This window comes from Microtus ochrogaster, chromosome 10 (assembly GCF_000317375.1).
Source record: "Microtus ochrogaster isolate Prairie Vole_2 chromosome 10, MicOch1.0, whole genome shotgun sequence".
Classification (NCBI taxonomy): Eukaryota; Metazoa; Chordata; class Mammalia; order Rodentia; family Cricetidae; genus Microtus; species Microtus ochrogaster.
The window spans coordinates 8,714,457-8,740,737 of NC_022016.1; the positions used below are offsets into that span (position 1 = coordinate 8,714,457).

General features: G+C 43.2%; 1 protein-coding gene across 1 annotated transcript in view; it reads right to left on the minus strand.

Annotated features, from left to right (window-relative positions):
• Snx30 (sorting nexin family member 30) overlaps nt 1–26,281 on the minus strand; it is a 115,075-nt gene that overhangs the window by 31,393 nt on the left and 57,401 nt on the right. The window contains exons 2-3 of the mRNA XM_005352640.3: nt 22,820–23,011; nt 8,390–8,500 (exon numbers count right to left, since the gene is read on the minus strand). Coding sequence (XP_005352697.1) covers nt 8,390–8,500; nt 22,820–23,011 — 303 coding nt within the window. The remainder of the gene's footprint in view (nt 1–8,389; nt 8,501–22,819; nt 23,012–26,281) is intronic.

The window sequence follows — 26,281 nt, forward strand, 5'->3', positions numbered from 1 at the left end:
AAAAAGAGCAAATGGGATGATGATGAAGCTCAATAATATTGGTGATTTCTCCCAGAACCTACAAATAGCCAAGGCACACCTGAAAAGATACCCGCTTAATTACCTGGGAAATGAATCAAAACTGAAATGAACTTGGATGTGATGATACACACATGTAATCCCAACATTCAGAAGACTAAGGCAAGAGAAACCTGAGACCATACTGGGATATATCAGCTAGGGTGAACTACATAACAGGTCCCTGTCTCAAAAACAAACACCCAACATATTTGTACAGATAAATATTGGAATCTACAAAAAAATCCTACTTGCAAATTATTACAATAATCCATTGGAAACGTAAGGGCTTAATTTTGAAACAGTGACATTATACCCCTGAGACTTGGGGCTAAATATTACACGTGGTTTTTGCTTAAATCTAGTCTGTTATTTGAAATAAAAGCATGTTTCCTGTACATCGCCACAGAGAAGTGTATTTCTAAGTAACAATCTAAACGCAATCATGGATGTGACAAGGTCTTGTCAAGAGTCAGAATCTTCCCTGAATTCAACAAAGACTTCATCACTGAAACCTGTCCCTTCCTACCCTTACCAACTTGATAGAGAACCCCACTCCAAGGCAAGATTCACTGGCAAACAAAGAAGCATCAAGATTAGAAATCATACCATTAAGAAGAATAATTGCCAACCCTAGTTTAATTCAAGGTACTTGGCAAGTTCAATCAATATTTTACTATTAACTTCCCGAAAGCTAAAAGTACTTCAAAATAAAGGGTGGGGTGCTAAAGAGACAGCCTGTCAGTCAGGAACTCTTGCTGCTCTTGAAGAGGACAAGAGTTTGGTTCCCAGCACCCAGATACACATCAAGTATCTCACAACTGCCTGAAACTCCAGCTCCAGGGGACCCAACGCCCCCTTCTGGCCTCCATGGGCACTGCATACATGTGGCAGCACATGCATGTGCAAATGTTTTATATAAAAAGAAGGACTTATTGTGAGATATTCTGATGGTACTCTAACACTCCCAATAAAGTTATAGCTAGAATCAGGGGGTAGAGCCAGTGACTAGCTGACCAAAATTGGCCATAGAGAATCCAGCAATTTGGATAGAGAAGACACATAGGAAGGAAGGGACAGGGACTGGAGTCTGAGCTTCCTCTTGGTTCTGGGATGAGGGAAGAGACATGTTTTTTTGTGGTGTCTCTGGCCAAAAAGTAAGACCAACTAGTTGCTGCTCAGCCTCTCTGAGCTAGCAGGCTTTTAACCCCAGCCTTTGACTGCAGAGTCGTATTGGTAATTAAAATGATAGAATTAAATTAAATTAATTTTATTGCATTAATTTAAATGTATAGGTTAATTAAACCTACACACTGAAGCTACAGCAGAGCCAGGACTATTGGACTGGAAGCCCCACCAGGCCACGGCTGACTGAGGGGCTGTGGTGCTGTAGACAACAATTAAAACAGCAGTAAATTCATGTGCAGCCACTAAGCCGACAGAAAAACCCCAGTGAGTGGCTAGAAAATGAAGCAATTTTATCATTTCAAATTGGGGAAAACAGTTGCTGCAACACAAATTCCTCTCATTAACTCCAGTGAGAAGAAAGCTGCATAGCAAACACTTCTTTCCTCCTTTGGGAAAAGCAAACATTCATTTTGCAAGTAAAACTAAACACCAGAGTGTTTAATAGATGTATGCACACCGTCTCCCTACACATGCCAATCTAATTGTGCCATCTGTCTGCCGTGTAGCGAGTCACAGTAAACAAAGTGGTGGTAAGGCCACTGTGCACACACAGATGCAAAGTACAGTGGTTGCCTGGGGTGGGACAGGAACACATAGAGAGCTGTTTAGTTCATACACATGATGAGCATCATCTCCAGTGGACAGCAGGTGTGCACCTAAGCTTGTGCTATGATAGAGCTCAAGAGTATGAGGCCCTAGGTTTGATCCCCAGTACTGCTAAGAAAAACAAAAGACAAAACAGACCAAAAGGAGACGTAATTTTAATTCTCTAAGAATAATAAAAATATTATAATTTTAAAATTTGTTATGGGAGACGGTGTATTAAGGGTTCGTACACACAGAGACACTTCTGAAGGGGGTGGATGTGTTTACTGTCTCGACTGTGGTGACATACTCAGGACACTGTCTACCTGTAAAATGTACAAGGGTCAATGTACAGCAGTTATGTGACTTACAAAGAAACAGTGTGGTAAAACAGTCTCAACTCAAGACTTTCTGGTGTCTCCATTACAGGGCAAAAAGAATGAACTGTCTTTACAGACAGTCTGCACACTCTACGCTCACTCAACTCCCAGCACGTGCGACTGATTACTTCCTTCTGCTTTAAAAATCCCAGAGGAACAAAGCAATATAGAAAGAAAAAAAAAAAAAAAACCTGTCAGGATACCACAAAACCTCAAAGGGCTCTGTTAGGTTTTGAATCTCAAATGTTTCCTACAGACTCATATGTGAAAGGCTTGGTCCCAGGTCGCAGTGCTATTGGGAAAAGGGACAGAAACTAAGAGTTGGTGAGTGGCGGGATGAAACAGGCTACTGGGGCGGGGGCGGGGGGGGGCATGCCTATGGGGGTTCTATCCTGGTCCTGGTCCTTTCCTGTCTCCGCTCTGCTCCTGGCTGCTATGAGGTGAGCAGCTTCAGCCACATGCTCCCAATGCTGTGATCCTCAGGCTCAGAGGAATGGGTCCAACCAACCAAGGTTTAAAACTGTAAGCCAAATGCACCCTCTTTCCTTTTAACCTGTTCCTGCCAGGTATCCGTCAGTGATGTACGCACAATTACGGGTTTACGCCGTTTGGTGGTGAGAAAGCACGCTCAGCATGTGTGAGGTTTTGTGTTCGACCCCCGAATCACAGGGCGGGAAGGGGAGACACACAATGACAGGATACTTTAAGCAGGCCAGGATTGTGATGATAAAGAAGAACTGAAAGGAAAGTCAATCATTTATAAATTATCTTGAGATTCTCCTCAGGAAAAAAAAGGGTGGGTCTAAGAAGCAGGAAACTGGGTTTTTCCATCAGAGCCCACAAAGGATGCCAAGTTTGAAGTCACAGAGACTTGAAACAAAGCAGGCATATTACAGTTCACGAGGAGAAGCAAGTCGAGCATCCGGGTCATTGTTCAACTGGTTACAACTTCTATGGCTTCAGTGACCCCACTGGGAACTGGAGATGGAACTCGGTCATTCCTATGCATTCTGGGAAAGCACTCAATCAGAGTTTTATCTCTCGTCCTTTATCTCCACACTCCTAACCTGAGCAGTCAAAGCAGACAGCACAGCCATTCTCAGACATGTTTAACACAGCTGACGTAAGATGGGGAGAGAGAGAGATAGGCAAATGCCCCAAGACCACTCCCCCTGTGTTTCCAAACCAATAGAACAGATTCTAAAGCTCTTTTCCACAAAAACGGAAAAACAACGCATTTTTTAAGGGGACAAAAGGAGGCCAGGGAGATGGCTGAAGGTGAAGAGCACGTTCTGCTATTCGGAGAACTCAAGTTTGACTCTAGTGCCCACGTCCAGGACACATAACTGCCAAAGTTCCAGCTGCAGGGACATCCATGCCTCTGGCCTCCAGGGGCACTGGCCCTCACATGCATATAATACCCAGACACCCAAACATAATTAAAAACAAAATAAATCTTTGAGAAACCAAATGGGCAAAGAATCTGAACAGGCATTTCTCCACGAAGACATTCAAATATCCAACAAGAACATCAAAGGATGCTCTCAGCTCTCAGGCAAATGCAAATTAAAATCACAATATGATGTGCACCCACTAGAATGGCTATTATTAAAGACAGATACTAATCACTGTTTGTGAAGATGTGGAGAAACTGAAACTCACATGTCAAATACCTGGCAGCCCCTCAAAGGGTTAAATACAGAATAACATATAATTTAGCAATTATACTCTGAGGTAGATGTCCAAATATAAAAACACTTGGCCACAGGAAGACTTATATGCAATGTCCGTAGCTTAACAGCCAAAGGAGAAAACAAATGACATTCCATTCAAGGGTGGACAGGCAGACAGAATGCCGTCTGCTCGCACAGTAAGAAGTGCTAACTGGTTTCCAAGGTGGGGAACCTTGAAAACATGCGGAGGGTAAGAAAGAATACAAACCATCTAGGGACAGGACGTAGAGAAGAGGTCACCAGGCTGGAGGGAGAGGATGGTGGCAGGTGAGGCGGGGGTCAATGGAAAGGGCCTAACATTGGTTTTTTTTGGCTGTTCCACGAACCACAATACACTAAAAGCACTGGGACTGTAAATTCAAATGAGTGAATTGTACATATACAGCTCCAGTAAGACTTTAAAAGGGAGGCAGCCTTAGGCTGGAGAGGCTCAGTGGCTGAGAGCGTATATGACTCTCACAGGGGACCCAGGCTCAGTTTCCAGCACCATGCCAGGCAGCACACAACTCTGGCTCCAAGGGATCTGACTCCCCTTTCTGGCCTCCACAGACACATACACACATATTTAGATAATTAAAAACAGAAATAAGAGGGCTGGAGAGATGGATCAGTGGTTCAGTACACTTGTCACTCTTGGAAAGGGCATACGTTCGAGTCCCAGCATCCACGTAATGGTTCACCTGCAGCTCCAGTTCCTGCAGACCCAACAACCTCTTCCGAGCTGCTGGACACAAGCACACACATAATACATATATGCAGATAAAACACTCACACATAAAATGAAATGAATAGTAATCTAAAAATAAAAATAAAATCTTAAAGGAGATAGCAAAAATCTATACAGTAAGTATGTTGTACATTTTCCTGGGTTTCCACTTTTGTTAAGATTTTAGATGAGCTTTCTTTTAAAAATATTTTTACTTTTATGTGTATAGGTGTGCTGCCTACATGTATGTCTATGTTCCACATGTGTGTCTGGTGCCTTCGGAGACCAGAACAGAGTGTTGGATTCCCTGGAACTGGAGTTATAGACAGTTGTGAGCCACCATGGGGGTGCTGAGAACCTGGGTCCTCTGCAAGAGCAACAAATGCTCTTAAGCACTGAGCCAATGCTTAAGTAGAGGTCCCCTGTCTACCTAAAATCTCTCCCTCACCTAGGCTCCCACCAAAGTCACACACCAGGTCTAGTGAAGAACACACAACTGTGCTTAAATACAGAGATGCCTCCCAACAGTTTCTGTAAGACCATTTGTGGCTACTGCAAAAAGTCCATTTCTCGTTTGACTTCTCAATGTAAACCAGAGATACTTTCCTAAATTAAATCTTCACTTCGGGTAAGTATCAAGAACTTGTGAAGACATTGGAGCACCGGACTGAAATCCCAAGGTCCAAATCAGGAACAGAAGGAGAGGGAGCACGAGCAAGGAACTCAGGACCGCGAGGGGTGCACCCACACACTGAGACAATGGGGATGTTCTATCGGGAACTCACCAAGGCCAGCTGGCCTGGGTCTGAAAAAACCTGGGATAAAACCGGACTTGCTGAACATAAGCGGACAATGAGGACTACTGAGAACTCAAGAACAATGGCACTGGGTTTTGATCCTACTGCACGTACTGGCTTTGTGGGAGCCTAGGCAGTTTGGATGCTCACCTTAGTAGACCTGGATGGAGGTGGGCGGTCCTTGGACTTCCCACAGGGCAGGGAACCCTGATTGCTCTTAGGGCTGACGAGGGAGGGGGAGTGGATTGGGGAAGGGAGAGGGAAATGGGAGGCGGTGGCGGGGAGGAGGTAGAAATCTTAAATAAATAAATAAATAAATAAATAAATAAATAAATAAATAAATAAATATCTTTTTGAACTAACAACAACAACAAAAAAAAAACAACTTGTGAAGAAACTCAAGTCTCTGCCTGCCTGCTCCCAAAGCACTCTCCTGCCCACCATTGTTACTCAGGCAAAGGAGACTGACTATACTGAAGGATGCCAGGACCATTCTGGGATGCTGGAGACACAGTGCTGCATAGGATCAACAGACCAGTAGCACTACAACTTACCAGCAGGTGTCACTCTCGAGCTTCTGATGCTGAAGCGCCAAACCACAAGGAAATAAAGAAAAACAAGAGCCACTAGCTGCCAAGAGGAAAGCAAGACAGGCTACGGGGAAAATGTCTTACAATGAGACTGAGTAGAAACTCCCTGCAAACATCCTCTCAAGTCATGTGACCCGGATTAACAGTTCATCTCTGTGACTTTCTTCTTGAGAACACCCATTCCACTTCCATGGTCTAAATAAGAATGCCTTCAGACAAGTGTCCACCGAAGAGTCTATGAAACACCTAACTAGAAAACCCCAAAACTGTCAAAAAACCCAGAAAACTTGAGATACTGTCACAGCAAAAACAACCCATGAGATGTAACACGAGGGCCTGGTTGGTGACCTGGAAGGCAAGCACCTCACATTTGTGTAAAATATTGCAGCTGGATACTGAACACTAAGAACCTGCTCTCCAATTTTCACAATAACCCTAAAACTGTTCTGAAATAAAAAGCATATGTTTCTTTTGTTTTATTTTTGCTTTTTGTTTTTATTTCAGGAAAAAAACCACCACTAGCTGCCCATTTGGCCAAGTCTATTTTAAGGACTTGTTCTGACGGCTCTAAAATGGCTGCTTCTTTCTCAGGCACATTCTTAAGAAACTGGATGGCAGCAAAGAAAAGCCACAGGCTTGAAAGAGGAGACACGACTTGAGGTAACAAAAGAGAAGCCTGGGGGACGAGGGCCCCCTCACTTCTAGCCCAGTGCTAGCCACATGAATCACCTCAAAAGTCTAAAAAACAGTCAGTGCTCACATCACACACTGCCTCACCCAACCACAGTGGGCAAAGGCCGGTGGAGGCTGTGGCAGCAATGGGGAAGCTGAGCAACCCCGGCCATGACTCAAACAAGGTCTTGCTGGATGACAAATTGGCCTCTGGAGATTTTTATGCTACAAACTTCTCCTAACGTCCCCAAAGAAAACGGGGACCAGATAGTAATCATCTCAACTTAAAGGTGATGGTAAACCACTTGATACGTATGTTAAGTACTCAGTCTTTAAAGTTTTAGTTCTCAGCTGTTGAAAAGCAGGAAGCTGTGAGTGGTGCATCCACACTGTGCTGCAACAACACACAGAGGTAAGGTTTTCCTGTGTGTGCTGTAAATAAAAAGCTGTGGTTGTGAAGGAATGACATGCTAAATTCCTGGCCCGTCAGCCAGTCAGCTTCACCTTCTTGGTAGGCAGCCAAACCTCAAGAGTAGAATCTGCCAAGGGGGAAAAACAGTTTCGGGGAGACTTACTCCGAAGCTTCAATCTTTTTGTTTTTGTTGTTTGTTTTTCCAGACCAGATGGAACTCACTACGGAATCCAAGATGGCCTTGAGTTCACAGCCATCCTCCCCCCTCCACCTCCTAAGCACTAGGACTACAGGTGTGAGCCAGAACACACAGCTATCAAACTTCAATCTTTTAAAGAGTTAGGATGTTCCCCTTTTAATAATAAAAAAAGAAAATTGTCACAGTGTAAGTGAAAATCGGAGCCAGGCACAGTAGCTTTAGGCAGGCAGGAAGATTTAACTGAGGCAGGAGAATTGCCACAGATTTGAGACCAACCTGGGCTAGACATTGAGTTCTGGGCCAACTAGAGCAATAAGGTTAAGATCTTGTATTGGAAAAACATGAACTGTGAGCCTGGTGCTGTATGCCTGTAGTCCCAGATACTCAACAGGCTGACGCTGGCTGCAAGTTCAAGGCCAGCCTGGGTTACTTAGTAAAACCCTGTCTCTAAAAAAGAGGGCTGGGGTTCAGCTCAGTATAGAACAGAATCCTAGCAAGTACTTAATCCTCAGTACCACATAAGAGAGAGGGACATAGACATGGGGAGACAGAGAGAGAGACCAGAGAGACAGCTCAGTAAGTGAATGCTAGCTGCAGAGCTCATCGGCCAAGTTCAGTCCCTGGAATGATGTGAAGAGCAGGTGAGTGATTACACATCTGCAATCCCAGCGTTCCTTCAGTTGAGATGGGAGGAACCAGCTCCCGGGAGTACATGAAGCAACAGAAACAAGAGCGACTGAACATCAACAAGGCGGAAAGCAAGAACCAACTCCTGAAAGTTGTATTCTGCCTTCCAGTGTACACACACACACACACACACACACACACACACACACACACACGTATGGGAAACAAGTAAAAATCTATTCCACCTTAGCTAAGAAACTAGCAAAGAGATCAGAAACCGAGACTGTGAGACACAAGGCCTCTGTCCTATACACATTCTAGGTGGGCGGATTCAGTATAAAATCAGAGTGAACCTATCATTGCAGAGGCAAAGAACTGAGCAACACCACTACAGAGAGAATTCAGGAAAGGCGAGAAGCAAGCTGCAGTGACTTACTACCTACGGGAATGAGATGAGTGGGCTGTGATTCTTCCAGTTTGTTTCTCAACCAGTCAAAATCCTGGTATCTTCTTCGAACAGAATATTCTGGCAAGTCAAACTCCATCCGAGTGCTCTGCGAATAAGAAGAGAGAAGGGGTATGAGTGGGCTTACATTCTGGCGAGAAATACATTCTTAGAACACCCAAATCAGGCCAGGACGCACTTCCTTCCACCCATTCACCAGACAAAAGGCAGCGTTTCCCAGCAGGTTACAAAGTCAAGGAGCTAGGTTGGCCCTGCACAGTGGTGCACGCCTTTAATTCAAGCACTCAGGAGGCAGAGGCAGGCGGATCAAAGTCAGCCTGGAGCTAGAGTTCTTTTCAGGACAGCCAAGGATACACAGAGAAACTGTCTTAAAAGACCAATAAGTGTGGGGGTGGGGTGGGGGTGGGGGGGGAGATAGACAAATAGAAAGGATGGAAACATCAGGTCTTTGGTTTGGATTTGATTTTTTTCCCTACCCTCAGGAAATGGAACTCGGCAATTCTTCAGAATTGTCTACAACATTTGATTCATTTCCTCTAGCTTAACTCTGGGAGGGCTGTTGGTTGTTTTCCCTCAGAATAATACAATTTCAGATATTGCTGCTGAACTGAATCCAAGTCCATGAAAAGGAATGTTATCCCCACCTCTGTGACGTATGCTGACGAGCTTTGCTGAAGGCACAGGGGACATAACCAAGTAAAGACCACAGAAGACTCTTCCTGTGGAAGGCGGAGCCTAAGACTTTTGCCAGCACTCAAGGTAGAGGCAATGGAACCCTGTGAGTTCAAGGACATCCTGCCTACTAGACTCACAGCGCAGCTAGGAAGGCTATACAGTGAAACAGAACAAAAAAAAAGGCTTTTGCTTCATTCTGCCAGAACAATGACCTTGAAAGCAAACTGTATTTTAGATCTAGATAGAAAAACATGCCAGTGTGTTGCAGAAAATGCTGATGATCTATGAATTTTTAAAGTTTTCTGAAATGCGATCACATTCCTTTAATAATACACCAATGTTAAATAAAATTAAGTTACACCGAAATACAGTTTTTACTTTTTAACTGTTATTTCTTCTCAGATATACCATTCCTCTCTGGGTGGTTACTGCAGTTGCTGATCTCAAATATGAGATAAAGTACAAGATAAAAATTATCTATGTCACATTTCACAAATTTATTCTTTCAGACCCTAAGTCTGTTTTAATCCAAGACTTCTAAAAAATCTTTAAAATACCTAAGGAAGAGTTGTCCACCAAACAATACTGTGAACAGCTTTTGGCTCTGAGATTATGATGTCATTCTCCCAAAAGCTGTCCTCTTGGCCTGAGCAGAACTGGAAGGGGAGAGAGCTGGCCCTCAAGGATTGCATCAGCTCTCCATCCAGTCCGTCACATTGTAAGTATCCACGAGACAGAACCTTCGCATGTCAAAGCATGCAGAGTGGGACGACTTGGAGGAGACACATCACAAAGGTCCTGCTGAGTTATCAGGAGGCTTTCCAGAGGAAGTGGAACTATGGATGACCTCAGGCACAGCATGGCAGAATCCCACTGACAGGGCTATGCTGTGCTCTTTGGCCCCAGTGGCAGGGAGCACCCATGCCAGGTTCCTGAAATACATGGAGTCCTGTGTCTTACTTTCCCCAACATTACAAGCTTGGAGGGAGACACTTACAAGAACCTTCTCAATACCCAGACCCCAGAAGAACACCTGTCAGTAGTAATGAGGGAAACAGACAACGGGTCTCTCCCTCTCCCTTCCTAAACATTCCATGAACAAAGTGACCATGATTCTTGTGCTCATCAAATCAATTCCACAAACCACCATTTATGCAATATTCCTACTTTGTGAAATCAATACTTGGTAACTACAAAATGTAGGGGAATGTGTTACAGTGTAGTGTTGCAGAGATATCCTGAGTTATCGGGAAGCCAGGCTACCCAGAGCTGCAATAGGGCAGCTCTGGAGGCTGGAGCTGCAATAGGACAGCTCAGCCCTGGAGGAAAGGTATCCTGAGTATTGGGAAGCAAGGTTACCTGAAGCTGGGGTGTGGTGGGGGATGGTCAGGATATAGGGATCCTGCTCTTCTGGAGAGTCGCTATAGCTGAGTTCTGCTCTGTTCAAGGGAATGTCCTAGCAGAGCTGTCTGCTTCTTCTCCAGCCCAAGATGTTTCTTCTTTTCCTAAGACTCTGCTAAAGGAGAGGCCCCTGCAGAAATGTAGCAATCTCCTCCAGCTCAAGTGAAAAGTTGTTACTTTTTCTGCGGGCCTTGCTCAGACCCCCTTCAGGAGCATCCTAGCAAGGTTCTTCTGTTCTGCTCCATCTTGCTGAGGCCCCTAGGGGAGCGTCCCAGCATGTTTTTTAGCTCGCTCTCCTAAGGGAGGTCCCAGCCAGGTTCTTCTAGTCTGTGCTGGTGAATGAAGGTGGTCACCCAAGACTCTTTTGAGAATGAGATTTGTTTGGGAAGGAGAAGTCCAGGGAGTGGCTGCCTCTGCCAGGGAAGGATTAAGGGCAGCTCTTAACTGAAGGGGCAGAGAGGCTTATATAGGTTTATTTTAGGGATGGAGTTTTCCCAGGGAGAAGGAGGACAGCTTAGTTTTTCCCTGCTCGGGGACTGGTCAGTTTAGCTGGTCAGGGCAGAGATGGCTCTGACTTTGTGGTCAAGCTGTGTTTCTTTCACTGGTTCTTTTTAGCTTTTTTTTAATCTAATCTTAGGACCAAGGTTTTTCTTTCACTGACTCTGGGTTCAGAGTCAGGGTGCTCAGTGATTGGTTGGTTTCCTGCTCCAGTTGTCCTTTTACCCTATACAAAAGGCACAAGAAATGGTGTTTTGCTTCAAACATTTCTGTATCTGGAGATTTGGCTCCACTCTTCTGTATGTTCAGGTTATATTTGCTTATTTTAAAAATACAAGAAAAATAATGGGGAGGGGGAGAAGGGTGGGAGGAGGGGGAGGGAAATGGGAGGCTGGGAGGAGGCGGACACTTTTTTTTCCTTTTTTTCAATAAAAAAAGAAAGAAAGAAAAAAGAAAAATAATGAATGAATGAAAAATATAAAAATGGATTTAATCCTCTAAATAGAAAACAAAATAATATTTAAATTTACAAACTTATACTTTTTCTATACATATTCATTCAGTTTCTGTATCATTTTAATACATCCTGGACACCTTTGTGTCCAGATTTTTAAAATCACTTAACATATATACAAGGACAATATTTAACTGAGTAACTATAACATAATTAATCCCTATTCAAATTGCCTCTGACTTTTAATCAATAAATAATATTACAGTAAACATCACTGGCCTTCTATCCATTTATCCCACTAAAATAAATTCCTAAGGACAGAACTGCTAGATAAGGGGTGTGTGTGTTGTATATTTTTATTTTATTTTTGAGATAGGGTTTCACTGTATAAACCTGGTTGGCTGACCTGGAACTCACTTTGTAGACTAGACTGGTCTTGGATTCAGAGATCTACCTGTCTCTGCCTCCCTAATGCTGTGATTAAAGGTGTGTCCCCCCCCCCTCCGACAGTACCTCCTAGTGTTCATCACTGCATATGCCAGCTTCTGGGGATCCTCCTGCCTCAACTTCCACTTCACAATAGGAACACTGGGATTGCAGATGCACTGCCATGTCCAGTTTTATGTGAGTTCCAGGATTCAAATTCTGGTCTTTACCATGTGTGACAAACATTCTATCCAAGTCCTATGGTGCATGGATGTTTTCCCTGCATGTTTGTCTGTTCACCATTTATGTACCTGGTGCTAGAGGAGAACAGGAAATGGGGCTGGAGATGGTCATAAGCTGCCATGTGTGCAGGAAACTGAACCCATGTCCTCCTGAAGAACAGACAGAGCTCTTTAATCACTGAGCCATCTTTCCAGCCACCTCAAAATGCTTGTGTTTTAAAGGTTCCACTAGGGACCACAGGGGATGTACTACTTGTCCGACACAGCAGGGTAAATATCATCACGAAACAGAAAGGCTCATTTTTTTTCAGCTCAGAATTTATTTATTTTGAGCACAGCTTATTCTATAAAAGCCATACTAATACATAAAATATAATCGAATGACAAAAATTAGAAATAGGAGAGAAAGATACAGGAAAAACAAGGACAGGGAGCCTAGCACCCTGGAGGTAAGAGCAAGGCCACACAACAGACTTGCCACACAACACGGCAGAGCTGCTGAAAGTGGGCTACATGCATGGCTGTGACTTTCTGGAGAGGAGCTGGGAGGGCAGAATCAGGAATTCATAAAACATTTCGATCAACAAAACTCCGGGGACAAGTATAGTGAGTTTTCCTCTGCGAAATTCAGGGTTTCTAATCTCTAATATCAGTAAACAGAAAAGCAGGCAGACAGACAGACACACAAATTCCAATCATTAGAGAGAACCTCTACATCACCCTTCTGCCCTGTGTCTATAACCTACAGTGTCCATCAGAGGTAGCCCATCACTCCAGTCAGATCTGAGAAAGTAATTACGGCAGAGAAGCCTAGCACGGCTGCTCCATAGGACACCTCCATGGTCATCTCTGGAGACAGTGGCTACAAACCCACAGCCTAAAACACCCAGCAGGACAGCCTGCACATGCCCGCGCAGATCTCCCACCAGACCTAGAAGGAACAGGGCTCTGGGAGCTCAATGTCCTATATAGGAGTAACTTTTATCCTACACATTATTTTATGAGCACCCAAAGATTTTGAACAGACTTTTTGAAAGGTTAAATGGTACAAAAGCAAAAGAATCCATGATGAGTTTATTGAAACTGGGCAAAACACTAAATTAATTTAGCAACTGTTGACTTTCACAAACTCAAAAGCTAAGATTATGCTCTGCTAATACCTGAGCATTTAGCAATATCAGGCAAAGAGCAACACACACTCTACAACAGGATCCCCAGCACTGTGAAGTAACCTCAACCTTCCCTGAATCACCAATCAATCTTAACACTCCCTGAATCACCAAGCAACCTCAGCCTTCCCTGCATCACCAAACAAATTCAATACTCCTGGCGTCACCAAGCAACCACAACACTCACTGTATCTCCAACCTCAACACTCCCTGCTTCACTAGTTATTAAAAAGCTGCAGACAGCTTGAAAACATCTGGACCTCCCTTTGTTCCTGCCAGATGACCGTGTCACTCTGCCCTAGAGAAAGCTCCAACTATAAGCAAAGACTCCTTAACTTCCTACCAGGAGCCTCCTCAGCACGCCCAGCAACGCCGCCCATCTGGCTCCTAAGTCTCCTTTATCCTCAAAAATAAAACCATGTAAACCAGACACAGTGATGCGTATCTGTCATTGCAGCACTCAGGAGGCCAAGGCAGGATGATCAAGAATGAGTTCTATGCAATCCTGGACAGCAAGTTTGAAGTCAGCAAGGCTCTGTCTAACACACTCATGCACACGCATGTGAACACACACAGCTTTTATCTCTTTCAAGCGCTCTCTTGTAGTTACTGCTCGCTTGATGCTTTCTTCTTGCCAAGTAAACTGCCAAGCTATCAACACTCACATCTTCCCCCTTATTTCCCACTCACATTAACCAACTGCAAGCTACATCAATGAAACTGATCAAACCGTGGTCACCCAAACCCTTGTTACTAAGTCGAACATCCACTTATGACCCTGAACTCCTTATCCAAACCTCTCAGCAGCACTTACACTCTAGAATGCAGAGGCATCTGATGGTAACGACAAGAAGATATGATCCTAAAGTGTGCCTCCAGGGTGGCTCCAAATCCACTGGGACTGACAGTGAAGACCAGCCGTCACAGGAGAGGACAGCACAATTATCAAGGGAGCAGACTCTGGCTCAAGCTCAGCCTCACCGCACATTAGCCGCATGTCACTGAGTGATTATATTCATGTCACTGTGTCTAAGTAAACAGAACAGAATTCTGGGAAGAAGGGAAGTGTGCAGACGCCATGAAACAGACGTAGGTTTAGAATGTTGCTGGTAAGCCACAGTCACATGGAGATACACAGATTTAACAGAAATGGGTTAATCAAGATGTGAGAGTTAGCCAATAAGAGGCTAGAGCTAATGGGCCAGGCAATAATTAAATGAATACAATTTCTTTGTGGTTATTTCGGGGGTTAAGCTAGCCGGGTGGCGGGATGCCGCCTGCTCCTCTTACTACAAGACTGCAGTCTCAGAGATGATGGAAAATATGCTGCCTGGAACATGCTAGCAAAGAATGACACACACACACACACACACACACACACACACACACACACACACACACGTGCGCGCGCGATGACAGTCAATGAGTTAGCTACATACAAATGTTCATTTTCATGAAAGAAGGGAGACCAGCACACTAAGCCACCGATAATCAATTCTGACTATGAGTTTATAGGCATGTTTTCATTTTACTATTTTAGCTTACTTTCATTTTCTAAGTTTTCTACAACAGATTAAGTATATTTTAAAATAAAAAATTGAAATTTTCATCACAAAAATGGATAGACGTATGGTTAAGTGTCCAATAATTAGATGCTACTGTGTTGTGAATTTCTAAGAGCCTGCAGAAAAAAAGAGCCAGGAGCTGTTGGATACAAGTGGCTGTGCTATGCTGGCCTGCCCATCTAAGAGGAAGGCACGGATGGTGGAGCATTCCTTATCAGAATGTCTTCAGTTAACTTCACCTCAGAACTGTGTCACCAAGAATCTGCATTACATTGGGAGCAAGGGGACCATGGAGAGGGTTGAAGGGGAGGGGAGAAGAAGGGACGGGAGCAGAGAAAAATGTAGAGCTCAATAAAATCAATAAATAAAGAATCTGGATTACGTGCCTTTGAAGATGGCTCAGTGGTTAAGAGCAATGACTGCTCTTCCAGACCTGGGCTCAACTCCCAGTGCCTACATAGCAGCTATCTGTAATTCCAAGAACTGACACCCTCACACAGACATACATGCAGGCAAAGCATCAATGTGCACAAAAATAAAAATAAACTTTAAAAAGGAAAGAAAAGAATAAATGAATCTGTATTAGAGATGTCAGAGTTAGCTCACTACTTAAGAGCACTGACTGTTCTTCCAGAAGACCCACACAGCAGCTCACGATCACCTGCAACCCCAGTGCCAGGGGATGTAAAGCCCTCTTCTGGCTTCCAAAGGGCACCAAGCATGCACACTGTATGTAATCAAAACACTCATACACATAAAAATAAAAATTAAAAAGAAAAAATCTAAATTAGAGGTAGGCATAGCAACACACACTTTTAATCATAGTACTTATGGGGCAGAAGGGGGCAAATCTCTCTGAGTTCCAGGTCAGCCAGGGCTACAGAGTGAGAACCTGTCTCCATCATCATCATCAGTTGGAGCAGGTGCATTAGCCAATGAACCAGCTAAGCCTTGCAGTTTGTCCTAATGTGCATGTGTGTTGGAGGATTTGGAGGGCTATAGGGTGTAGGAGTCAAGCAGTGGTAGAAACGTCAGGCTGGGTCAGCACTGCTGCACCAGCAAGGCAGTCGCCCTGTCACCAGGCTGCTCACAGCACCAAGAGAAACAGGTTTTGCATTTTACTGAATACAGGGTGAAAAGGTCACCCCAAGAGAAAGTAAACAAATGGGAAGAATTCCTGGAAATATGTACATTACCTCTGAGGAACTCATACACGTGTGAGCACCCTCTCAGAAAGATAACAGGGCAGCTATGCATGGACAGGCAAACCTTTAAGTGTGAGCCAGGTGCAGAAAGATGGGGTAGGGTGACATTGAAAAACTGAGAATGGAGATCTCCCATGATCTTGGATAAGTAGCCCCAACATAATAAAAATGGCAGTCTTACCAAAAGCAATCTGCAGATTCAATTAAAATCCCCATCAAAAACCCAACATTAAAAAAAAAACATAATTCTTTACTGACCTTGAAAGAACAATACTCCACTTCATATGGAAAAACAAAAAGCCCAGGATAGCCGAAACAATCCTGTATTAGAAATTTCTGGAGGCAATACCATCACTGACTTCAATCTTTACTATAGAATATACAATACTATTGAATATAGAATACAGTAATGAAAACAGCTTGGTATTGGCATAAAAACAGACAGGTGTACCAATGGACTCAAATCAAAGACACCAATATTAGTCCACACAACTATGAATACCTGATTTTTGACAAAGAAGCTAAAATTATACAATAAAAAAGAAAACATCTTCAACAAATGGTGCTGGCATAACTGGATATCAATATGTATAAGAATGCAAATAGATCCATATCTATCCCCATGTATCCTCAAGTACAAATGGATCAAAATCCTCAACATAAATCCAGTCATACTGAATCTCACAGAAGAGAAAGTGGGAAGTAGCCTTGAATGCATGGACACAGGAAACCACTTCCTCAATATAATCTGAGCAACAATAAATAAATGGGACCTCCTGAAACTGAGAAGCTATGTAAGGCAAAGGACACAGTCAATAAGACAAAATGACAGCCAACTGAATGGGAAAATATCTTCACCAACCCCACATCAGACAGAGGACTAATCTACAAAAATATAAAGAACTCAAGAAACTAGACATCAAAATACCAAATAATCCAATTAAAAATGGGGTACAGATCTAAACAGAGAATTCTCAACAGAAGAATCTCAAATGGCCAAAAGACACTTAAGGAATTGCTCAACATCCTTAGCCTCAGGGAAATGCAAATCAAAATGACTTTGAGATACCATCTTATACTATTAAGTATTAAGAATGGCTAAGATCAAAAACACTGATGATAGCTTATGCCGGAGAGAATGTGGAGAAAGGGGAATACTCCTTCATTGCTGGTAGGAGTGCAAATTTGTACAGCTGCTTTGGAAATAAGTATGACAGTTTCTCAGAAAATTGGGAATCAATCTATCAGAAGACCCGGTGATACCACTCTTCGGTATATACTCAAAAGGATACACACTCACGCCACAAAAACATCTGCTCAACTATGTTCATAACAGCACTATTCATAGTAACCAGAACATGGAAACAATGTAGATGCCCCTCAACCAAAGAATGGATAAAGAAAATGTGGTACATCTATATGATGGAGTAGTACTCAGCAATAAAAAAAAATGGCATCAAGCAAACGGATGGAACTAGAAAAAAACAACGCTAAGTGAGACAACCCAGACACAGAAGGACAAACACAGCACGTATCACTCACAAATGGATTCTAGACATAAAGCAAAGGATAACTGCCTACAGTCCACTACCCCAGAGAAGCTAGGCAACAATGAGAACCCTAAGAGAAAAATACATCAATTCCCCCCTGGGAAGGGGAAATAGACAAGAATTCTTGAGAAAACTGAAAGCATGTTGGGGGAGGAAGGATGGAAGGGGAAGGAAGAAGGGATGTGGGGAGGAGAACATGAGGGAAAGGGATGGTCAAGATAAGGGAGGACAGAGAGGGAGAGCAAGGACAGTTATCTTGATTGAGAGAGCCATAACAGGATTAGCAAGAAACCTAGCACTAGGGAAACTCCTTGGAATCCACAAGGATAAGCAATAGTCAAGAGGGTACCTGAACTAGCCTTCCCCTGTAACCATATTGATGATTACCTTAATTGTCAAGATAGAAACTTCATCCATCAACTGATGGGAATAGATGCAGACATCCACAGTTAGCACTGAGCCGAACTCCCTGACTCAAGTCGAAGAGAGGGAGGCTCGATATTATGAACAAAGGGGTCATGACCATAAAAGGGGTACCCACAGAAAACAGCTGACCTGAGCTAGTGAGAACTCACTGACTCTGGCCTGACAGTAAGGGAACCTACCTAGGACCAAACTGGGCCCACTGAATGTGAGTGACAGTTGTGTAGCTTGGGCAGTCTGTGGTACCACTGGAAGTGGGACCAGATTTATCCCTCATGCTTCAACTGGTTTTTTGGAGCCCATTGTCTTTGCTCAGCCTTGATATAGGGGGAAGGGCCTTGGTCCTGCCTCAAAGAGATGTGCCAGATTTTGTTGACTCCCCATGGGAAGCCTTACCCTCTCTGAGTAGTGGATGGAATATGTGGGTATGTGGAAGATGGGGGGAATGGACGGAGGGAAGAAAGAAGAAACTGAGATTGGTATATAAAATGAGAAAAGATTGTTTTAAAAATAAATTTTAAAAACAGAATGGTTTAAATGGTCACACATGACAGAGAGAGGGGAGAGAGTGGGAAAGAGAGAGATTTATATAATCATTGCATAATTAGACAGACCCAGACAGTAAGCTACATGTAGTCATGTGGACATATAAATGGTTTCAAAAACACTCTCAAGCAGAAGGAAAGTGAGAGAGCAGCAAGCAGGATACACTGAAACCCAAACCATTGCACTCTAGTGTTCATGTATGCCCACATATGAAAAGGAAAAGCTAAGCTGTAGCATCTGTGCTTTCAGTGAGAAGACTGTCCAGCTAAGGAGGAGAAGGGAGCCCTTAGAACTGTTTCTGCTTTATGAACATGTATTTTACTACTCATGTGATTTTAAAATATAGTATTTCCACTCAAAAAAGATGAAGAAATATATGAACAGATTTCATTCTGTTCATCTTTCCAAAAAGTTAAACAGATGTAGAATCAGCCAAATTCTTACAATAAAAAAATGTTTGCTGGGTATAGAGGCACACATTTCTCATCTCAGAGATGGAGAGGTGAGGTAGAAGGATCAAGAGTTCAAGGCTAGCCTGAGCTACACAGCAAAATCTTGCTTCCTGCCCCAAATTATTACTTTTTAATTAAAAGAGAAAATAAGGAGGTCAGGAAGATAGTACAGTGGCACTGTGACTGGCATGTGAGACCCTATGTTCAATTCCCAACACAAAGTGGGAGGGGTGAAGAGTAAGAAAAGGAATATGTGGTTTATCTGAGCTACTAACACCATCCATAAAGGTTCAGTCATAAAAGTTCATAGAACATCTGTAATTCCTTCTGCAGTGTGTGATTTGTGGTAGAGGAAAAACAGACGAAAAGAATGGTTTCCTGACCAAAGTACTTATTTCATACATATATAAAACATATCCCAGTAAGATTAGCCACTACCCTCTTGTCCCTCTCTAACATACACACCAAGCCCCCATTCCTCTTTCATATCTGTGTTGTTTTTGTAAAGCACTTTTTTGTTGACAAAGGTTTCTGTTCTGCCTGGTCCCATAACCATTCATTACCAAAGAAATACACAGAGGCCTACATTAATTATAAACTGGTTGACCTATTAACTCAGGCTCTTTATTAATTAACTTTTACATCTTATATTAACCCATAATTCTTGCCTATGTTAGTCACATAGTATGGTACCTTTTATTAGTGAGGCATTTTAATCTTGCTTCCTCTGTGTCTGGTTGATGACTGCAGACTGAGCCTTTCCTCTTTCCAGAATTCTCCTATTCTGGTGGCCCTGCCTATACTTCCTGCCAGGCTACTGGCCAATCAGCCTTCTATTAAACCAATACAAGTGACAAATCTTTACAGGGTACAAGACCATTGTTGCACAACACTCCTCCCTTTTTTAAAAAAACAAGAACTCTGAATCTAGTCTCCTCTGTTTAGCTTTTTTTTCCTGACCATTATCCATAACAACTTGTAGCCAACACTCTAAACAAAGACAAACATGCATAATCAATTTTGGCGGGGTGTGGGTATAGTTTTCTAGGCTACTTCCTGCTGATTGGGGGCACTGATAATCTTATGGGGACCTAAAGAAAATATAAGATTATGGTCAAGTCTTGAATGGAATATTCTGTAAGGCTTGATCAACTCAACCAGCAGTCTTGAGGTTTTTCTAGATGTAGAATTCAGAGAAAACTCTAATAGAGATCCTCTGAAATGTTGGATCATCTGGGCCACCCACTCCTATTGGAGATTTTTCAGAGTGTCTTGGTCCATCAAACCATATTTGTCTGGAAGGAATCCACAGTTTCTCATCTTCTGTGGAAACAAAAGCAAAACCTCTTTTCCAAAGCAACATATCCTTACATCCAAATTTTGAAATCAAGATACCTTTAAAATACATATGTTGATTTAACTCAGCATCTCATACAATGACATGTCTCTCTGAACTTAGCTCATTCATAGTCAAAACATTAAAAGAAAATATAATAATATACATAATCCATACTCTCTATGTATATTCCATCTTTATGTGGCTTATTTTTTTTACTCCTTTAATCTATGACTGGACTGTCTGTACTCTGTCTCTTTAAAGACTTTGTTTTATTTTTTTTTAATCATTCACTTTTTAAAAAAAAAAACTATTTATCTCTCCCAAGCCTATGTACATTAATCTAACACTGTGACCCATTTAGAGGTCTTTTACATCTAATTTGTCTTTATTGCATATCTGTAATAATTTTCTGACGAGGAGCACTTTAAAAATAGTAGACAGCTTGGTCTCAGCAGCCCAGGCTTTCAACATGGCAGAGGTAGTTCACCACCTGCTCTGGGACTGCTGGGTGGGAGCCGTCCTCACGACCATGACTCTGGGCATACAGCACATAAACCCTTTCTATCTGAGCTGAACCTAAATCTGCCACATTTCACACTGCATAGCCTGGAAATATCTGTGTATGGCAGCAGGAATCTGCCATGCTCTCCTGCCTGTGCACGTCTAGCAGACCTGATCCCACTGCCTGCACTGAGCCACAGGCATGCAGACCCATTGTGGATGGTGGGCATCAACCCCCAAAAGGGGCCAAAGCTGTTCCTGTAACTAGCACAAACCAGAAAGCCTTCCCTTAAAGAAACTGCACAATTCTTGCCACTAAAGCTGAGTCAGGAAAACTCTTAAAGGAGCTGCATCTCTGCTTGCCGCCAGAGTGTGTTTGTATATGTCTAAAATTCCTTCCCAAACTCTCTCAGGTTTTAAGTGGATTTAGTTGGCCATGTTTGCACCAATTGTTGATAGAGGTTTCTGTCCTGCCCAGTCCTGCAGTGTCTGAAGATGTTTCCGATCGTCACCAGTTGGGGTTGGAGACAAGTAGAGGGTGCTACTATCATCTAATAGACAGAGTCTAGGGATGTTCTACACCCTACAATAGGACAGCCCCCACAGAAAGTATTGTTCATCTCAAAATATCAATACTGTCAGTTAAGAAACCCTGCTCTAACTCTAAAATTTTAATACTATTTTGAATATGAAAAAAGACTTCAAAAAAGTAAAAGTCAACAACATAGATCAGGGATGTAGTTCAGTGGTAGAACACTTGCCTAGCAGAAACAAGGCCTTGTGTTCCATACCCACCATTCCCCCAGAGAGTAAGAATAAGTGGTGGCACACGCCTTTAATCCATGCACTTGGGAGGCAGAGACAGGCAGATCTCTGTGAGTTTGAGGCTAGCCTGGTCTACAGAGCGAGTTCCAGGACAACCAGAGCTGTTACACAGAGAAACCCTGTCTTGAAAACCCAAAGGAATTAAATGTATTATTTTACAAGTAGAATTAAATGAAGAATATGAACTTTGTAGACGTAACACATTCATGTTAGAAACCTAGTTATCAATTTTGTTGCCCCATACAGGTTATTTAGTTTCCTCATGTATAAAATTCTAACTAAACACAAATCTTTTAGGATTTCTGTTAAAACTAATCAATTTAGTCCCAGTGCTCTGCCCTCTTTCGGTCTGGTAGAGAGCATGGCAGAGAATCACTAGACATCAGTTTCCGTCCCTCATTTCTGTCTTTAACTCCATTTATCCCAAATCCTGGCCCCATCACAGAGACATGGATTGGTATACAGTCATGCAGATTGGGAAACATTAAGCAAAACCACTAACGACACAGAGGGATTACAGGGACCAAAAGTTTTATTTAAACTATTTCAGCCACAATTTCCCCATTTTAAGAATAAAAACCTATTGTAAGCATATAATTCTTTTTAACTTTTAATATAACCTCCTTCTCATAACTATAATAAAGTGACCACAGGAGAGACAGCAAAAGCAGAGAGAGGATCCCAATGGTTCAGAGCATTGTTCTAGGCTGTGTCCTAGCACTGTGATAAACACTGTGGCCAAAATCAACTTGGGGATGAGAGGGTCTATTTGGTTTACACATCCCAATCACAGTTCATCACTGGGGGAAATCAAGGTAGAAACTTAAAGGCAGAGACTGCTGATTAAGAGACCATGAAGGACGGCTACTTACTGGCCTGCTCATGGTCAGCTGCCTTCCTGATACCTCACAGGTCCACCGGCCCAAGGGTTGTACCAACTACACCAGACTGGGCCTTCTTACATCAGTCACTAATGAAGAAAATGCTTCTCAGACTTGCCTATAGGTCAGTCTTCGAGAGGTATCCTCTTACTTGAGGATTCTTCCTCTAGATAACCATAGCCTGTGTCAACTGCCCAAAAACAAAAACAGAAAACACATGCACAAGTATGAGCCCCCACAAAGTAGGGGACCTACTTTGGTAGTGATCCTGTATGTGATGTAGGTCTCCATTGTACAGACATGCTTTTTAGGATCATCAACTGTGACAAAGAGATCGCGAGTTTCACCATCAATGTCATCATCAAGCTGGAGTCTGTTCAGAAGGGAAGATGATGACGCTGGGCTCGAAGTGCCTGCTGGAGTACCACCATTGGGCAAAATGAGATCCTGGAAGAAGAGAACAGTCTTAGAAATCACACGAATGGAGAACCTCACCAAACCACAGCTGCTGCAGCCACACTATGAAAATCTCAAAAACAACTGCCAATGCGCCCGTGTTTCTCTTCACACCATGTGTCACAGGAGGAACTCAAGTAGAAACTGATGCAGAGGCCATGGAGGAACGCTGCTTACTGGCTTGCTCGCCACGGCTTGCTCTGCCTGCTTTCAAATGAACCCTAGGATGACTTGTCCATGGGTGGGCTTGACCCTCCCACATCAATCATTTTCAATACAATGTCCCACAGACTTGCCTACATGCCAGTATGATGGAGGTGTCTTCTAGGTTGAGGTTCACTTTCCCAGATGGCTCTAGCTTGTGTCAAGTTGCCAAAAAGCTAACCAGATCTTAGCCTCTCATGTTATCTGTTCCATTTTGTATTTAAAATTTCACAGTAAAAAAAAAAATTTAAAGAGATTGTCAGAGGGAGAAATGTCAGGAAGGAGGGAGGGAGGGAGGGAGGGAGGGAAGGACAGCAAACAACAGTTCTCATTCTCTTTCCACCATAGGATGAAGGCCTAAGGCTACCTGGATAAATTACATGTTAAGAATTTGTTACAAATATAGTATCCTATTTATGTTTGATTTTATTTTGGGTTTTTCGAGACAAGGTCTCACTGTGTAGCCTTGGCTATTCTGGAACTTGCTCTGTGGACCAGGCTTGGCCTTGAACTCAAGAAATTCACCTGCCTCTGAATGCTGGGATTAAAGGCCTGCGCAGCCATCATCCAGTGTTTTTGTTACTGTTGTTGTTGTTGTTGTTGTTATTTGTTTGTTTTGCAAACATAGTACATTTAAAAACTGTGGTGGTTTAACAGCAAATGGCTCCACAGGCTCCACAGAGAGTGGCACTATTAGGGTTGCAGTCTTGTTGGAGCAGGTGTGGCCTTGTTAGAGGAAGTGTGTCACAGGGGATGAACTTTCAGGTTTCAAATGCTCAAGCCAGGCCCAGTGTCTCTCTCTTCCTGCTGATTCAGATGATATAACTCTAAGCTACTCCTGGGCATCATGTCTGCCTGCATGCCACCATGTTTCCTACCATCATGGGCTAAACCTCTGAAGCTGTAAGCCAGCACCAGTTAAATGCTTCCCTTTATAAGAGTTGTAGTCATGGCTCTCTTCACAGCAATAAGAACCCTAACTAAAACAAAGGCCATGAACATCTAAGGCCCAGTCTGACAGTCCCCTGTGGTGTTAGAACTTGACAAGGGAACAGAGCCTGTGTCTACCAGAAGATGGGAAGACCCGAGCGTTACCTCAGAAATCACTGAAAGACAAAGAATAAGAATGTGGCAAAAAGTGACAAGACAGCAATGGAAAGGCACTGGTGCCCCAGATCATAGGGCGGGGTCAAAGACACTCTGAGAGCTCTGACCTGTCCTTTAGAAGTTGATGTGGGAGTGTCATATATCAATCTGTTGATTTCATTGGTTGAGTAATAAACAAACTGCTTGGGCTCATAGCTTAGAACATAGGTGGGTGGAGTAAACAGAACAGAATGCCGGGAGGAAGAGGAAGTGAGGTAAGATGCCTCAGACAGAGACGCCATGCTCCCGGCTCCTGGGCGGATGTGGGTATAGCTCTGCTCTCTGAGACACACATGATGAAGCTCCGACCCAGGATGAACATAGGCTAGAATCTTCCCGGTGAGACCGGTGCTCACAGATTATTAGAGATGGGTTAGTCCAGGTGCGAGAGTTAGCCTAGAAGAGGCTAGATAGAAATGGGCCAAGCAGTGTTTAAAAGAATACAGTGTCTGTGTAATTATTTCGGGTAAAGCTAGCCTTGCGGGCAGCGGGGTGCTGGGGACGCAGCCCCGCCACTCCTATTACAACAAGAAGTCACCTCAGAAGTAATATTCATGAGCTACAGCTGATCAGAGGAGACCCCAAAGAAGAAAGATAAGACAAGGCAGAGGAAAGCAAGGCCTGGGGTGAAGAGGACCAAAGTTTAGTTCCCAACACCCACCTAGTATCTCACAACTGTCTGTAATTCCAGTACCAAGAGACCCAAAGTTCTTTTATTGCATCTGCAGACACCATGTATACATGTGGTGCATAAACATACATACAGGCAAACAAATATTCATACTATAAAGTAAAAATAAATACTTTTACATAATTGGTTTATTTACCTGATTTATCCACAAAAATTGCTTCTCCTTGTGTGTGCATGTGTACATGTGTGTGCATTTGCTGATGAAATTATCTATCTTTCTTGTACATGTGGAACATGTGTGTGTACATGTATAACTGTGTGCATGTGCTGATTCAATTATCTATCTGCCACGTGCATATGTACATGTGTGCATGTGCTGGTGTAATTATCTATCTGCCACGTGCATGTGTACATGTGTGTGCATGTGCTGATTCAATTATCTATCTGCCACGTGCATGTGTACATGTGTGCATGTGCTGGTATAATTATCTATTTGCCTTCTCTTGTGTGATCTACAGAGACTCTATACCAACTCTCCTCAGTAACCTTGAGGAATAGCCACATATAATATGAAATGACCTGACCAGTACAGGAAAGGGAGAGTCAGGCAATCAAATTCTGTCACAGCCAAATCTGGTCATATTCCTTCCTCCTGGGACTACTCAGCTAGGGAAAATGCTGTCACCTCTCACTCCAGGGTGTCCCCTGCAGTTTGGGCATCTAGGAACAATGGACAAGACTCAAGTGTCTGAAGTCTCCAGAGCAGTGATGCTATTGCTCCGACTAACCAATAACAGCCTTCCAAGATCAGCAGGTCAGCCATGACCCCTCTCCATGAGGATGCAGACTGAAGACCTAGCCTGCCCTAGTGTTTGATATGCCAGCAGTCGAGCCTGAGTCCCTTACTAAACTGAATTCATGGGAATTCCCAACCCCTGGCAATCTCTCCTCTCCATTCTCTGGTGACAGATTCTTCTAGGTGAACATGAGTTTTCTGTTTTTAAAGCCACTGAGGTAAAGCCAACATTTTTTCTTCAGGATCATAAGTTTATCACAAAATGACTTTCAAGATCCTGCCTCACGAGAAATAAGTGTACTAAGAAAACACAAAGATCTTAGGGGTAATGAGCGAGGGTTAGGTGAAGTGAACAGCCTAGGTGCCTCTGCCCAGCAGAGACCTCAGGAGTGGAGTTTGTTGGGCTCTGACCTGGATTCTCAAGCAGACATCTCATGGCAGCAACATGAGCTGCAGATACTGCAGACACAGAGCAAGTAAGCAG